Genomic DNA, 17006 nt, shown 5'->3' on the forward strand with positions numbered 1-17006 from the left:
GCCAGGGTGTGCCTGAGTGGCCAAGAAGGCCACCAGCATCCTCGCCTGGCATAGCAATGGTGTGGTCAGCAGGACCAGGACAGCGATTGTCCCCCTTTACTGGGCACCAGTGAGGCAACACCTTGAGTAATGAGTTCAGCTTTGAGGCCCTCTCTACAAGAATGACATTGAGATGCTGGAGCAGGTCCAAAGAAAGACAATAAAGCTGGTGAAGGGTCTGAAGAACAGGTCTGGTGAGGAGCAGGTGAGGGACCTGGGGTTGCTCAGCCTGGAGAAGAGGAGGCTGAGGGGAGACCTCATTGCTCTCTGAAAGGAGGTGAGAGCAAGGCTGAGCTCTACATTCACAATATGGCTAAGAAGCCTCTACACTCATCTAAACCATAACCTCTGTGTGACCACACAAGCTAATGTCCCACTTCAAGTTCCTATTTCCCAACCTGAGAACAGAGCTAGGAAGTACCACTGCTCTGCACAACACTGCAGATTCTAGTCCCTATCATTTTACCACCAAATCCCTTGCACCCAAGCCCTTGCGGCCAGTTCATTACCTCAGGCTTGCTGAAATCCACCACAAGATACCGTGGGTTTGTTAGCTGCTTCTCCAGCTGTTCCTGGAAAACAGAGCTTGTGGTAAGGACACAACAGTCACTGCTGCCTGACAGTGCTCCTCCTGGAGAGACCAAGAGACAAGCATCCACCCTCAGCAGCACTGCTACTATTATCTGCATTATAAATGCCAAAAAGAGCATAAAATTATCATCTGCAAGTTTAGCCAATCAGAAATGGCAAGGGAGATGCTTCACGTCCCAGTGGCAAGACTCAAACTGCCCTGGTGTGGGCTACCAGAGATTTTACAGACCACTGGCTTGGAGACCTCATAGCACCTGAAAGGAGGTTGGAGTCAGGTGGGGGTTGGTCTCTTCTCCCTAGTAGGAGAGAAAATGGCTGAAATTGTGCCAGGGGATGTTTAGGTGGGAGATGAGAAAAAATGTCTTTGCTGCAAGAGTGGTTGGGATTGGAACAGGCTGCCCAGAGAGGTAGTGGAGTCACCAGCCCTGAAGGGGTTAAAAACCAAACAAACTGTGGATTTGGCACTTGGGAACATGGCTTGTGGGTGTGGTGCTGAACTCTGCTTCCAGAGCTCCCACCATTAACACTCAAGAAGCTGGTCATGCCAAGCATACACTTACAAAGCAAAACATCTTGGGTGTCTTCACTTGGACAGCTATGCCCCCATGTAAGTAAGGCTCCATGGCTGATGTATCACCAATGCTGAAGGAGTAAGGTGACACCACTAGAAAGAGAAGAGAATTAACCCTGACTGACAGCTACAAGTATCCAGGGTACAATAAAGTGGGGTTTTGCCAATGCTTTAAAAAGAACAAATGCTCTGGTTTTGTAGTGTGCAACCTTGCTTTGAAAGTGTGAACTCAGATGATCCTCCTAACAGGATTGTCCCTCTCTCCAGCTTCTGCACTAACATGTCAAGTTTCACATGATGTGTTACGAAATGAGCTTTCTGAAGTGGCAGCAGATTAACCAGAACTCTGATGACCACAGCTCTGTAATAAAAATTAAATCACTCCCCATTTCACTTAGAGCAGGCACAGCAGTGGTCAGTACACTGCTCAGAGTATGATCTTTGCCTTGTGACTGTAACAGGCCATCAAAAAGGGCAGCTGGAGCATCTGAATCACACCTTTCCTCTCAGACTACCTGGAGCATCGTTCAGATAAAGCAAGACACCAGAAATGTTAACTCATGGAAAACTGAACCCAAAAGCTGGGCTGTCATTAGAGGAAGGAAATAAACACAGCAGAATAGTACAGAGAAAACAGACTCAAAGCAGGTTTCAAGGGTACTGATTTTGTGTTGGATCACAAAATAGTTACAAACAACTAACCCCCCACCCATCTGCTCTTTCTTCTGTTCCAAAGAGAAAATGTGGGAGGTGAGCAATTCCCCAGCACCCAAAGGGAATGAAGTAGCATGCCCTGAGCAATGAATGATGCAGAGCCAAAGCAGGCACACAGTGCTGTCAGCTGAGGCCTAAATGGTGACAGAAGCACAGGCATTACCTTCCAAACCCAGCAAACTAACAATGGTAACCCCAGATGCTGTCAACTAGTTTCCACCCAGTAGGAGTTGCTGCTGCTCCTTAGACAGCAAGATTAGTTTGGAAAGACTCTACTAAGTTGAAATGAAAGTCAAGGCGACACCAGGAAGACCTCTGTACTAGAAAGTCATTTTTACAATGCAAGCTAATTGGATTTCTGCACAACCCAGCACCCCTATGGCTCCAGTGACACTACACTGAGCTAAAGTGGCCAGAAAATCACTGCCCTGGCCAAGGAGGCCCTAGGTTACCTGTTATTTGGTGTGTGGATCCATTTAAGCATGACATTCCATTCACTTCCCGGAAGGTTAAGAACTGCCCTGTCTCAAGCCTGTGAGGATGATTTTCCAGGCAAGTGACGATACCAGGATTTGACTGAAAGCAAAAATGGCAAAGTTATCAAGGAGGAAGGTGTCCTGTGTACACACAGCCTGGAGCGTGTCCAGAGAAGGGACACAAGGATTATCAGAGGGCTGCAGCACCTCTGCTATGAGGACAGACTGAAAGAGTTGGGGCTGTTCAGTCTGGAGAAGAGGAGGCTCCCAGGTGACTTTATTGTGGCCTTCCAGGGGCTAGCTGAAGGGGGCCTACAAAAAACCTGGGGAAGGAATTTTTAGGCTATTAGGTAGTGGCAGGACTAGGGAGAATGGAGTAAAGCTGGAGGTGGGGAAATTCAGGCTGGACATGAGGAAGAAGTTGTTCAGCATGAGAGTGGTGAGAGCCTGGAATGGGTTACCCAGGGAAGTGGTTGAGGCCCCATCTCTGGAGGTGTTTAAGGCCAGGTTGGATGAGGCTGTGGCCAGCCTGATCTAGGGTAGGGTGTCCCTGATTATAGCAGGGGGGTTGGAACTAGATGATCCTTGTGATCCCTTCTAACCCTGATTGACTCTATGATTCTATTAAACCTTGAGTGGGTTCAGTTTTGAGGCCCTCCCTACACGGAAGACATTGACGTGCTGGAGCAGGTCCACAGAAGAACAATGAAGCTAGTGAAGGGTCTAGAGAATAATTCTGGTGAGGAGCAGCGGAGGGAACCAGGGTCTGGAGAAGAGGAAACTGAAGGGAGACTTCACTGTTCTCTACAACTCCCTGAAAGGTGCTAGAGTGAGGTGGAGGTTGGTCTCTCTTCCCTAGGAACAAGCGACTGGAGAAAAAATGGCCTCAGCTTGCATCAGGGAAAGTTCAGGTTGGATATCAGAAGAAACTTTTTGATTGAAAGGGCTCTCAAAGATTGGAACAGGCTGCCCAGGGAGGTGGTTGAATCCCTATCCCTGGAGGTGTTTCAAAGAGGCAGATATAGTGCTGAGGGATGTGCTTTAACACCAGCCTTGGCAAAGGCAGAGAATGACTGGACTGGGCTTTTGCCTGTTATGAGTCTGTAATAGGTCCATTTTCCAACGTATTTTCAGGGCTTCCTTAGAAGACTTAATTTATTCCCACACCAAGGCTATGTCCTTCTCTCTACATCTCATTTCTCTCTTGAGAGAGACTCAACACTGTGATGCTACACTGCAGGTAACATGCAGGAGGCATCAGCATGCTCTACAATGCTAGCAAGTTATCACTGACTGATTTTGGTTGAGACCTAAGACTGAAGTTGCCCATTCTTTGCTGCGAATTTTCAACTGCTTAGCAGGATGCTGAAGTAAGACACTGCTTGGTCACACAGCCAATAATGAGACATTAAAGAAGTACCATTAAAGCAGCACAATGCTCTCTCTCCCTTACTTGTGTTATATTTGAGATGAAGATCTCCTTTGGCTCCTCTCCTGTTGTGTCCAGCACCTCGAACTCCTCGCCAAAGTCGCAGAACAAACGAGCACACACTCCAAATACATCTGCACTGATAAACTGCAGGAGAAATCACAGCAGGGGTCTCTCTAAAGCAGGGCAAGCCAAAGGCATGACCTCCCACCTTCAGTCTTGTCCAAGGCTAGCATTCTGAACCTCTGTGGTGGGAAGATGTCACGTGCACCCAGGTCACCAACTACAAAGCACAGGACTCTCAGCAGAGCTGGAGCCTGCATGAGCATCTCTGAACTTCAAACACAAGAATCACACCAGTGACACTCTAAGCTTTCTACTGCTGCTCCACTCTGCCTCAGCATGCCCTCTCAGAATGATGGTGAGCTAACCCTGAAACCATTTCTTCACGAGAGCTTTTCTTCTTAAGGACCATACTATGGTTATCAGGGCTGGTCCAGGTAACACCAGATACACGCAGAGAGTAGCAGAAGCAGCACACTCCCCAGATCCATCCTGCTCCATCAACAGGCTACAAACATGTAGCTGGATACCTCTTCACCAGCTCTCTCCAGTTCTAGATAGAGCATGCTGAAGGTCCAGAATGCTCAGTGTACAGATTATTGATGTGTTTTTTGGGGGTTTTGGTTTTTTTTCACTTACCTTAATAGGTGGCTGCTGAGCATGACAGAAGTCATTAATTTTCTTCTGCAGCAACAGACTCACTTCAGTAAGTATCACACACTGTGAACAAGAAGAGGAAACAATCTGGGACAAGGAAAGCAACCAGCTGCAGCTTATGGCAAAAGTGAACTAACAGCAAGTTACTCAGATGGGCCCATTCCTCTCCCACCACTCCCTAACAAAGCAAGCAGTCTGGAGTCAGTTTTCTTATTACACACAGGAACAGATGGGTTACTGCTCCACAAGTCCTACACAAAAGATGAATAAGAGGATGGGACCAGTAAGAGATGCAACCAGACTTTTTCAGTAGCATCCAGTGACAGGACAAGAGCTAATGAGGACAAACTTCAATACAAGAAGTTTCATCTAAACATGAGGAGGAGCTTCTTTAATTTAAGGGTGCTGGAGAACTGGAACAGGCTGCCCAGAGAGGTGGTGAAGTCTCCATTTCTGGAGACATTCCAGATCACCCAGACGTGTTCCTGTGCGATGTTCTCCAGGTAAGCCTGCCTTAGCAGGAGGGTTGGACTCGATCTGCACAGGTCCCCTCCAACCCATATCATTCTGTGATTCTGTGAAGAGCAGGAACAGCAAATTCCCACTCTTTTGTTGTTGTGTGTTTGTTTTTTCCTGCAGGTCTGAAACTCAAAACCTCAAAGAAAACATGGATCTCACATTTTAAGATTAAAGTTAGCATGACAAACACAGATGATGCTTATCAACACACACCATGAAGTCTCCAGAAGCTTCAGTCGCTGGTGCTTATCCAACTGCAGACACACATTCTCTAGAAGCATTCCTTTACAGTTTAGGACAGCACTGAGTTACAGAGCTCACACACCACATCCCATTCAGTTCTAGCTGGGACACTCAGACTCGGTGAGCTTGTGCACAACAGCCATTCAGTGAAAGCTCCCAGCTCAGGCTAAGCCATGCATACAGCCAGGAGATAGCTGCCTGAACAACTGAAAACAGAGGAGCTCACATTTCGTTAGATAAACACACAGAAATGACCTTTCTAAAGGTACAGCCCAACTTTCTACTGCCTGCCACTCAGCACACAAAGCTGATGTATAACAGCTGTGCTAGGTAGCTGCACAAAAAGCCAGGCTCACAGTTCCACCTTCAAACAGCAGAAAAATATTGCATGGCAACCTCACTTAGCTGCTTGTTGCCCTAGTAAATTCCCTAAGTGTCACAAGGGCACAAACACACTGCTTCAGCCTTAAAAAAGCCAAGCACAACCACTTCCTTAGTCCAGGTACAAGAACTGCCTCTTTCTGTACATCACCTCAAAACGTGCATTCAAGGTTGTTTTCATTTTATTACTTACACAGAAGTATCCCAGGGGTTTGTCCTATGTAAAGGGTCATCTATGGTTGCTTTAGGAGTGCCATACCTGGTACTGTTTGAGAAAAGACAGCTCTGTAGTTTCATCCAGTGGCACAGTCGATGCTGCTACGTGGACATACGGATTGAGCTCTGCAATATGATGAAGCGTGGCCTCAGCCCTGAAAGAACAGCAGCTCTCAAGCATTTTGTGCATCTGCAGAACTGTATTTCCAGCACAGAATTTCATACCACACAAGAGTCCCTTGCAAAGTCTCCTGCCCACTGCCATCAGCTTACTTCTCACACTGCAATTCCTAGCAGGCCGAGGAAAACAGTTCAGTCCAACATGGGAGGCCTCACTGCTGGTCTGGTGTCACGACTTTTCTAGTCTCACATAGGTGGCTGAGAAAGCCCAAAGAAGAAATGTCCCCTGCCGCCCACTACTGAATTTACATGACAAGCTCCCAACTGCAAGATGTTTGACCCAGACAGAACCCCACCGAGGCCTCCCCTAAGACCAACCTGAGCACTGTGCTGAAAGCCAGCACCTCCAGAGAAGGGTTTAACAAGTATTTGATAGCTACTAGCAGCTCTTGCACAAGGAAATGCTATTTTAGTTGCTGGTGAAACTGTTACTCCTAATCAAGTTCAGGTCTCCCTCACTCCATAGACTTCACCAACCTGTTCCTTTGACTGGCAACATCATCTTCATGGATGAAGAAGTTGATTCCCAAATCCCATTTCGTGCACTGCTTGGTGTCATGAACTGTAAGAGCCTAAGAAAGTTCAGCAAAAAGCATTTACTGGAAGCAGTGTACATGGTCACAGCACCCAAGAGGATGGGTTGAGCTCCACACAAAATGCTGAAGAAGAGCAAGGTCCTCCAACCTCTTCGGCAAAAAAAACTCTTAACTGTTTGAGAGAGGGACACATCTGCAATATGCACATTATCAGGCATTTTCCTCCCATCTTGCAGTGATAAGGAGCAGTTTTGCCACACTGCAGTTAAGGGGCAATCAAGAGACCCCAGAGCTACAATCAAGGGGAGGTTTTCTGACTAGAAGGAAGTTTTAAAAGGCCTCTCTCAAACTAATCCCAGTAGCACAGAAGCTGCTGTTGGATTAAAACATCCAACCACTCTAACATCTACACACAAAGGGATTCTAATGGGTGTCAGGGCAGGATAACATTCTGAATGGTTTGGCTTTGGAGTTTACACCATTCCTCTACACAAAAGCCTTCAGTATGTGATCAGCAGCTGGCTAAAACACTGCATGACATACTTGGGAGTCCCATGGGCATTACAGTGAGATTCTCTACCACTACAACACATACATTAGTAAAAGTTTTCACAACCAGGTTCTCAAACGTTTTGCAATCCTCCTACTAACAGACAGTTTCAGAAACTTAAGATAAACTAGCTAGTAGCAATGTCCCTTTTCCTCCTGCTCACTCACAAATACCCAACAACAGAACTGGTTTACATACCTTCACCCCAGCCAGAATAATATTTTTGGCTGAAAAAAAGCACAAAAACAGAAAGAGAGAGGGACTGTTGTAGGTATCTCACAAATCCATAACTGAATAGTTTTGTGGGTGGACAGTAACAGTATCTCACTGCTATGAACTCCAGAGCTGAAGGGTTTGCTCTCTTTTACATTTGACTGCAGCATTGCCCAGCCCCAGCGACAGCAGAGGCCAGGAGGAAGGCGCTCTGCATTTGTCATTTGTCAGCTGTTCATGGTTACACAGCCCCTAATGACCAGCTGCAGAGCACCAGAGTTCTGTTCTGCCACCTGCTGAAGGGAATTTTTGAAAGGGCAATAATACTCCAGTTAAGAAGCAGCCAGGACAAGCTTTACTTATGAAGAGCAAGGGAAATTAAGGAGTCTCTTGCACCAGAGCATTCTCCTACCCTACCTCTCCCCACTTCCCACAGGAGGTGATTCAAGCTACAGCTGTTCCTATACAGCATTCACTGATGTTGATGCCTAAATGAATAAATTGGGTTGTCCATCCTCAACCTTCCCACCCAAGGCAAGATTTTGGGAAGTGATCTGGCCCACAAAAGCTCATTTTAAAGTGAAATTGGAACTGCTGTTGTAGTAAAAGGCTTGCTAGAGCAGAGTCCAGGATCTCTACTGCACCCAACAAATTGCCCAAATACATTCTCTCAGATACCTCAGATATACCTATTGTACCTACAGTAAGCTTTTCAAGCATACTAGGACAGTGTGTCCACATACATTTGTGTCTGGTGAAATAAAGGTTACTAACTTACCAATCTCCACCCCAAGGCCACCTACACCACTCAGGAATACGTGGGACTGAGCCATCTTCTGCATTGCCGTGTCTCCAAGAACATACCTCTGGCGACTGCGAGACAGACGTTCAGATTGAAACAGGACAAAACAAAGAGCACGGCAAAGCAAGCCAAGAATTCCCAGCAACTGCCACAACAGCTCAAGGGTCCAGAGGAGGCCATGAAGATAATCAGAGGGCTGGAGAACGTCCCCCATGGGGACAGGCTGAGAGAGTTGAGGCTGTTCAGCCTGGAGAAGAGATGGCTCTGGGGAGACCTTAGAGCAGCCTTCCAGTACCTGAAGGGTCTACAGGGGAGCTGGCAAGGAGTTTTGACAAGGGCTTGGAGTGACAGGATGATGGTTTTTATTTCTGCCTTTAGTTTGTTACCTCTGGACAAAGGAGGTATTCCTCTCTTGTTTCTTGTCTTTCACTATCCTCTTTTCACCCTCCTTTTGGACACTATGTAATTTATCTCCATCATAACTTCAATTATTCCTCAGTCTTTGCCACACTTTGTCCTCATGAACATCATCAGCATCTCTGTTATCCTGCAGACAGAGTGCTGAGTTTTGGGGAGGTTTTCAAACTTTGGGTTTTTTTTAATTACGGTTGCTTTAGTTTACTTTCTGGGAGTGGCTTAAGCTCACTTGACATGGCAAACACTGTTGACAAGCCAAGAGCTCAGAAATGAGACGTTCTTACCTGTAGAGAGCATCATCGATTTCCATCGAGTCTGTGGCCATGCTGCAATGGGATGTGGTTACACTGGAAGGATTTAAAAAAGGAATCATGTTGTTACACTGGATATAATTTCACAGCTGGCCCTTCTTTCCCACTCCATTCCTCAAGAACAAAGAACCCCCAAAACGTGCTGTTCTGCAAGAACTACTTTGAGCATTAAGAAGCCCACAGAACACTGAAGGATCTAGGCAATTAAAACACACAGGAGCCAGAAGACGAGAACCTGCAAACCTCCAACAAATCATTTCAGTGTACAGCCAGACATATTCATTTCCCTACTGAGGAGACATAAGACTTACTCCTTACATTTACACAGTTATATTCACTAAAAGCACAACCTCACTTTGTATTAATGTCTTCAAGCTCTTTAACTTGTGTCTACCTGACTGATGTGATTTTTAAAGAGAGGACAGGAGATCCCAGATGACTCAGAGTAGTTATTTATGCTGCATTATTTCCATTTTAGTTGAAAAGCCTTAGGAAACAGGTTGTTATTTTAGCTAACACCCAGAGAGACGAATTAATGCATCACTGAACTAAGACAAGTTAAACAGTCCACAGGCTTTCAAGAACAAACATTTGTGCTACTGAGGCCTTCAGTCATCAGCAAAGGCTTTTCAAAGGCAGTAACAAGTCAAGTTACCTTGGCAGTAACTAACCATGAAGGCTAGGAACAGACTGCCACTGAGCAGCATATCTCTCAGTTACAGAGGCTAGAAACTGGTGCTCCCTGCATCTGGCCAGTGATTGCCATCAAATACAGGACAAGCAAAAAAAGCCCCCATGTTGGACTCAGAACATCAGGTCCCGTCACCACCACACATCATGTTTCAGCTGCCTACAAACTGCCTTGGAAACGAGACATGGCTTACAACCCTTTCTCCTAAGAGAATGCAGAAGAAAGCCCCAGGCATATCAAAGAGTTTTTGTCCTGAGAGCACAGATAGCCCCTGAAGCAACTCTCAAGGCATTCTTGCTCAAAGACAACTTCTTGTTTAATGCTTCAGTGGCTTGGGCAAACACATTAGCGTTTCTGAAGTGCACAGCCTGGACACTACACAACCTGATGGGAATCTGACCCTGTGATTTTTCAGGCTGAATTAGAGAGCGCTGAAGCAGCACAGCAAGGGACAGTCATGCTGGAAGCAGGCCACAGATCTCACCAGTTAAGCTCTTCTACAGTGTGAATATGAACTCTACACAGAAGCTAGAAGACAAGGCAGTCAACATGAGGCACCTTCACCACAAGCTACACCAACAGTCACTTCGGTGCACCTCTTGTAACTAAAGACAAGCAATGCCAATGTCAACTAGATCACCCTAGGAATGAGATCTCAAGCCAGAAAGCAACAAACCTCATCCTGGAGTCATTGCCTTCATTCTCTGCTTAGGTGAAAGCTCTCATTTCAGCCACTGTCTGGGATGAAAGACTGGAAGTTCCCATCAAAGCAAGCCAGTGTCACCTCCTAATGGCTCAAAACAACCATCCCTAAGCTGTTATCCTCCTCCACCATCACCCTTCACCAATAGCACAGGCACTCTAAGCCTAGCATAAAAAGGGTTTGGTACTAAGATGGCAAAGGTGATGCACTTTCCTAGATAAAGACATCCACCTTCCTCTGCTGTGGTTGCTGACAGCATCAGTGCAGCTTTAGTAAAGGAAAATGTGCCATCAACCTCCAAGAGAACCTTCTCCTCCTCTATCACACCGACCCACTTGACAGTGGCTCTTCCAGTTCCCAGTTGTCCATTTGCATCCTCTGTTATAACACTGAGCTCCTGCCAGCGTACTCAACAGGTATGCAAACCAGCTCCTTCCAGAAGGGGACTTGGTAGTGCCATTATCAAAGGGCTCTGATACAAAGTTCTACTAAAGCACTCTTGCATGCAAGTCGTATTTCTCACTTCAGTTCAACCAGCATCGAATCTGTCTCAAAGCAATGCATGCAGCACGGGGGAGGAAAAGCCATTTCAACATTCTATCCTTACCAGATGCTTGATCCTTGTCAAGTTGCCTATATCCTTTTAAAAGCTACCACTATCAGTTTTAATGCCAAGCTTCTATCCGACTGTGTCATTTGTCCTTACATTTGAAATACCCTTTGTTTTTTAGCAGCTCAGCTGCTTGTAGGGTATAAGCCAGGGACAAGCTGAGAAACTGTGTCACCAAGGACTAAGATGCTCTGAAGAGCAGCGGGGGCAGAGCAGCTGCAGCTGTGGGTCACTTTCGGAGTGTTTCTCACCTCTAAGTCAGCGCAGAACAAGGCAGTAGCAATTACTTGCTGTTCAGCAGGCTGGGATGGCAGGGAGGCCGGGATTCATCCCACCGACCCAGGGTCCCCAGAGGCAGATGGCAACCGACGCAGGCTCTCTGTTCAGGCAGCCGAGAGAGAGTGAAGACGCTCAGACCCAGTTAACTGCCCAGCAGGGCTAGCGAGGGAAAATCGAGACCTCGGACCTACAGAGGGGAACGGAGAAGAGCCGCCCGACGTCGAAACCCACCCGATCTCGCACAGCCAGCCCCGGCTGCAGCCCCCCACCTCGACGCCCCGGCTCTCGGGGCGCTCCTGAGGCGCTCGGAACCGCCACCCAGCAGCCGGCCTACCCCGCACTCACCGCCGCCGCTCGGCCCTCGCCGCAGCCCGTCCGCAGCGCCGCGGCGGCCCGGCCTTGCGATCGAGGCCTGACTGCTGCCGCCGGCGACGGGGAAAGAAGCAGGAAGGGGGTGGGAAATGGCAGCGCCGGTGCCGCGACGCTTCCCCGCCTGCGCCGACATGAGGGGCTGGGCTACGGGCGCCCGGCGCGGCCTGCCTCCTGCCGCCGAGAGGGGGCGGGCTGCGGGCGGCACGGCACGGCGGCGGCGGCGCAGGCGGATTGGGGGCGGCACGGCACGGCGGCGGCGGCGGCGCAGGCGGATTGGGGGCGGCCCGGCACGGCGGCGGCGGCGGCGCAGGCGGACTGGGGGCGGCCCGGCACGGGGGCGGCGGCGCAGGCGGGCTGGGGGCGGCCCGGCACGGCGGCGGCGGCGCAGGCGGGCTGGGGGCGGCGTACAGTGGGCCACGCTTAAGCCAGTAATTTAGAAAACAAATCCTCCCACATTTTCTGCCAACAAAATGACAGACCATGGCTGGTTAATAACAACAATAATAGACCCAGTTAATCACAGACTCGTAGAATCAGCCAGGTTGGAAGAGACCTCCAAGACCAGCCAGTCCAACCTAGCACCCAGCCCTAGCCAGTCAACCAGACCATGGCACTAAGCGCCTCAGCCAGGTTTTGCTTCAACACCTCCAGGGACGGTGCCTCCACCACCTCCCTGGGCAGCCCATTCCAATGCCAATCACTCTCTCTGTGAAGAACTCTCTCTTAACATCCAGCCAATACTTCCCCTGGCACAACTTGAGACTGTGTCCCCTTGTTCTCTTGCTGGTTGCCTGGGAGAAGAGACCAACCCCCACCTGGCTACAACCTCCCTTCAGGTAGTTGTAGACCGCAATGAGGTCACCCCTGAGCCTCCTCTTCTTCAGGCTAAACACCCCCAGCTCCCTCAGCCTCTCCTCACAGGGCTGTGTTCCAGGCCTTTCACCAGTTTCCTTGCCCTTCTCTGGACACATTCCAGCACCTCAACATCTCTCTTGAATTAAGTTCAAGCAGGAGCACTTTAGGCAATCAAGAGTGCTTCTAAGTCCTGCTCCCGTCTCCACATCTTGCAGGGCAGAGCTGGCAAGATGCTGCCTACCTCAAAACCAGGCAACATTTCATTAAAAGAAGTTAAGGAGCCAAGCTGTGAAAGGCTAGACAACATCCAAGGCTGCAAAGGCGCAGAGATTTGGCAAAAACCAGTTAGCACCATCCTAAGTGCCATGCCACCATGGTATATAGGATCGTGGAAGCATTTGCCCTTTCATTTTTGGTTTTGATTTGGTGGCATTTAATCAGGAGATAGCAAGGTATGGCAACCATCATTCACCCTCCTCCACCAACTCAACACTACTTCCTATAAATTCCCCCTTTCCAAGCTCTGATTAAGCTCTCAGCGCTTCCCACATTCCCATCACACAGTGTCACCTCCTTTCAACTTAAATGCTTCCCTTTCCCTAACCACAGGGGTAGGTGGGATGAGTTTAAATCTTCCTTGACTTGGTGAGTACATCTTAGCTAGAATGGGAGGCATTCACGCTGCTGCACAACACCAGCTGGGAAATGTCACTGCATGCTGTGCACGTTGAACAGTCAGCTTAGGTTCTCAAATATCTGCAACTTTGAAACAAAAATACCAACCATCTGCGTCCCAGGGTACACAAGAAAACAACCTAATCAACCACCCAACCCACCCAAGCTTTTTCTCTGTTTTGAGAGCCTTTTGTGAGAATCCAATAGAATATTTTAGCACTGTATCTACCTTTTGTGAACATCCAGTTCTGTGAGCATCTTGTTTTCTGCACCCAGTTCTGGTGTCCTCAGCATAGGAAGGACACAGACCTGTTGGAATGAGTCTGGAGGAGGCCTACACAGATGATCCAAGGGCTGGAGCACCTCTGCTATGAGGACAGGATGACAGAGCTGGGGTTGTTCAGCCTGAGAGAAGACTCCAAGAGTACCTTAGAGCTGCCTTCCAATACATGAAGGGATCATACAGGAAGGCTGCAGAGAGGCTTTTCATGAGGGTGTCTAGAGACAGGACAGGGGGGAATAGTTTGAAGCTGAGGGAGAGCAAGGTTAGACTGGATGTTAAGAACAGGTGCTGCAGTATGAGGATGGTGAGACTAGAACAGGTTGCCTAGGGTGGTCCTGGATACTTCCTTCCTGGAGGAGTTCAAGGCCAGGATGAGGCTTTGAGCAGCCAAGTCTAGTTGAGAGATGTTCCTGCCTATGGCAGGGAGGTTGGAGTAGATGGTATCTAAGGTCTCTTCCAACTGGAGCCATTCTATGATTATTTTAGCATCGCATATTCTTCTTGTGAGCATCCAATGCATTATTGTGGCATTTAACTCTCCCTAACAGACAGAGTTCTAGCAACCCTCCATCTCTTCCTCAAGGCTTACACCTCAGTCCAACAACACGCATGACATTTGTACCACATCAGTAAAAAAGACTAAGAGCAGGTGGTCAGCACTGTGCTCGTTCAAACATGCTCTGGCAGGTTCAGGCTAAAAGCATCTGTCTGCTGCACAGCTGTTTTTCGGTGAGGCACAGAGGTAACTTCCCGAGAACCACTAGAGGACACTCGAAGTCTGAAAAGTTGGGCTGAGAGCTGGGTCAAAGGCAGCAAAAGCCATTCTGGGTGACAGCAAAGAACCAATCTGGCTGCAATGGGCCTTCCAGATCACCAAGCCTAATCTTTATGTAACTGTCGAGTTCAGTGCTAAACCATGGCCCTTAGGACCGCACCTCTGCAAGGAGGAATGCAATCCTTACTGGTACAGGAGCTGATATTTAAAGGCTGGTGTTTGCTTTGTGGTTTTTTTCACATACAGCATAAAAGTCAGAAAATACAAGAATAAAATTATTTCCCTTATTTCAGTAAAGCAGTTTCAGAGAGTAGTGCACATACCTGATAAACAGGACTAACAGGAGTCCCAGCTGCAAAGGGTGAGGAAAAAAGTGAAGGGAGAAAACAAAAGAATACAAGTTTCAGTTGGTTTTCCACTTTGTTAATTTTTCATTCTGTCAGCAACTTTTGCCTTTAATTTTGTGCTTTGCTTAAAAAGGAACCTATTTCAAGGTTATTGGGGTTTTTTTTAGTTTATTTTCATTTTTAAGACTAAACTAACAAATCCTATTTTTAAGAACTTACAAATCAAATGTGTTGTATAAAAAAAAATCATAGAATCAACCAGGTTGGAAGAGACCTCCAAGATCATCCACTCCAACCTAGCACCCAGCCCTATCCAGTCAACCAGACCATGGCACTAAGTGCCTCATCCAGGCTTTTCTTCAACACCTCCAGGGACGGTGCCTCCACCACCTCCCTGGGCAGCCCATTCCAATGCCAATCACTCTCTCTGGCAACAACTTCCTCCTAACATCCAGCCTATACTTCCCCCAGCACAACTTGAGACAGTGTCCCCTTGTTCTCTTGCTGGTTGCCTGGGAGAAGAGACCAACCCCCACCTGGCTACAACCTCCCTTCAGGTAGTTGTAGACAGCAATGAGGTCCCCCCTGAGCCTCCTCTTCTCCAGGTTAAACACCCCCAGCTCCCTCAGCCTCTCCTCACAGGGCTGTGTTCCAGGCCCCTCACCAGCTTTGTCACCCTTCTCTGGACATGTTCCATATTTGTTCACCTACCATCTTCGTGTTCTGTTCACTGCATTTCTTCGGGTGGCAGCACTTTGATACTCAGTCATCAGAGTTTGCACAGTGACAGTGAACACTGAGAAGGATTTTTCCTAAACAGTAAACAACAACATCCAGTTAATTCTCACTGGTTTAGTGGCAATCAAGCAAAGGTTTAGTGGCAGTCAAGCACAGACTAACACCATCAATCAAACTGTGAATGTGGGCATTGTGAGATAAATTGCCACATAAAAATGGACAGATTCTGGTTACACCAGAAGCCAAAGAAAATGGTTCCCAACTGTACATCTACAATTAGTAGGTATATTTGCAAGCCCTCCTTGGTTGATAGCACTAAATAAAAAGTATATTGTTTTGTCATAGACTTGTTGAAGGGTTTGGGTTGAAAGGGAACTTCAAGAGATCATCCAATTCCATTCCTCCCCCGCCACCACTAGACCAGGTTGCTCAAGGCCTCATCCAACCTGGCCTTGAACACCTCCAGAGAGGGTATATTCACAGCTTCCTGCTGGCAACCTGCTCCAGCATCTCATCATATAGAGCAGTAACTTTGTGTAGTTGATGTTACATCTAAAGCAGTAACGTTGTATATTTGACGTTCTATAAAAGCAGTAACTATGTATAGTTGATGCACATAGCTAAGGATATTTGAGGGCCAGTGAAAATTAGCTTAGTTCAGTATTTTTAAGGCCTGATTAAAATACTTAAGTTTTGTGGTTTTTTTTTAAATGATAGTAAGTAAAAATAAATTAACAAAACAGCCCTCAGAATTAGGTACTAACTGGAGGATAAAGACAATGGGTCAAGGGAAAAACAAAGGAAGCTGCAGAGGGAGGTCTGTGGAGTTAGAGATTCAGTGATGCAAGCACTGAGACCTTGCACTGAACCTTGGACACAGCTGTGGGAAGATTCTGGTACATGCATGCACAGTCACACAGAGGCAGGGGCTAGAGACCATCGAAATCTGCAAAACAAGAGATCTATGCACAGGTGAAACCACATTGTTAGACTCAAACCCAAGGACAGCTTGGTCAGATTTCAACTGCTGAAATGCCAGTCCTGAGCTTTTAGTAGTACTACATACTGCAGACAGCCAATTAGCTCCTTAAAACACCATCAAGATAACTGTTCTGCTTATCACTGTTTCAACAGAACCCTGACAAAACAAGTAACATTTGGTCTTATACAACTATGAAGAAAACATAATTTTCACTTAGTTTCCAAGACTGCAACATTTGAAACATCTGGAGATGTTTGACTTCTCCTTTTTTTCCCCCACAGACTCCTCTCTTAACATACAGATGTAATTGTAAACAACCTGGTAAAGGTGGTTAAAGTCAGCTGCAGCTTTTGGGACTGGCCAAAGGTAGGAAGCAAGGCCAGCAGCTCCCTGACTTGCTGAAGGATTGAGCGGTGTGTGGTCAGGAGCAACCACCACCTCCAGTTGCAAGCTTGTTCACGCCCAGCATTTTGGTAACATTCATTTCTGTGCACTACTATAGGTTGGTTCTGCTTGCAGGGATTGAAGATATCTTTAGAACAAGTACTTTTCAGAAGGAGCTGAAGCTGACAGAGCTGTCAATCTTCTTCCTGTCTGCCGAGAAAATCCCAGCCACCCCCACTTTGTGTTTTTGTTTCTAGCCTTTTAATTTCCTGATTTCTAGGCACAAGAGCTTGTTCTTAATCAGGGCTCCTTTAAGAATGGAGCAAAGCAGAAGACAACACTCTCTAGTTTTCTCCCTAAAAATATGTACCAAGGCTAAAATACTTCTGTTTCTCACATGGATC

General features: G+C 47.4%; 1 protein-coding gene across 1 annotated transcript in view; it reads right to left on the reverse strand.

The window, feature by feature from the left end:
• The window catches only part of UBA6 (ubiquitin like modifier activating enzyme 6), a 31493-nt gene extending 19822 nt beyond the window's left edge, over positions 1–11671 (reverse strand). The window contains exons 1-12 of the mRNA XM_064148561.1: positions 11537–11671; positions 11164–11378; positions 8882–8944; positions 8157–8251; positions 7364–7392; positions 6557–6651; positions 5943–6054; positions 4523–4603; positions 3845–3967; positions 2368–2491; positions 1191–1294; positions 549–611 (exon numbers count right to left, since the gene is read on the reverse strand). Of these exons, the coding sequence (XP_064004631.1) occupies positions 549–611; positions 1191–1294; positions 2368–2491; positions 3845–3967; positions 4523–4603; positions 5943–6054; positions 6557–6651; positions 7364–7392; positions 8157–8251; positions 8882–8922 (867 nt within the window). The 5' untranslated portion in view covers positions 8923–8944; positions 11164–11378; positions 11537–11671. The remainder of the gene's footprint in view (positions 1–548; positions 612–1190; positions 1295–2367; positions 2492–3844; positions 3968–4522; positions 4604–5942; positions 6055–6556; positions 6652–7363; positions 7393–8156; positions 8252–8881; positions 8945–11163; positions 11379–11536) is intronic.
• Positions 11672–17006: the final 5335 nt, after the last annotated feature.

The sequence above is a fragment of the Pogoniulus pusillus genome, chromosome 9, assembly GCF_015220805.1.
Source record: "Pogoniulus pusillus isolate bPogPus1 chromosome 9, bPogPus1.pri, whole genome shotgun sequence".
NCBI classification, from domain to species: Eukaryota; Metazoa; Chordata; class Aves; order Piciformes; family Lybiidae; genus Pogoniulus; species Pogoniulus pusillus.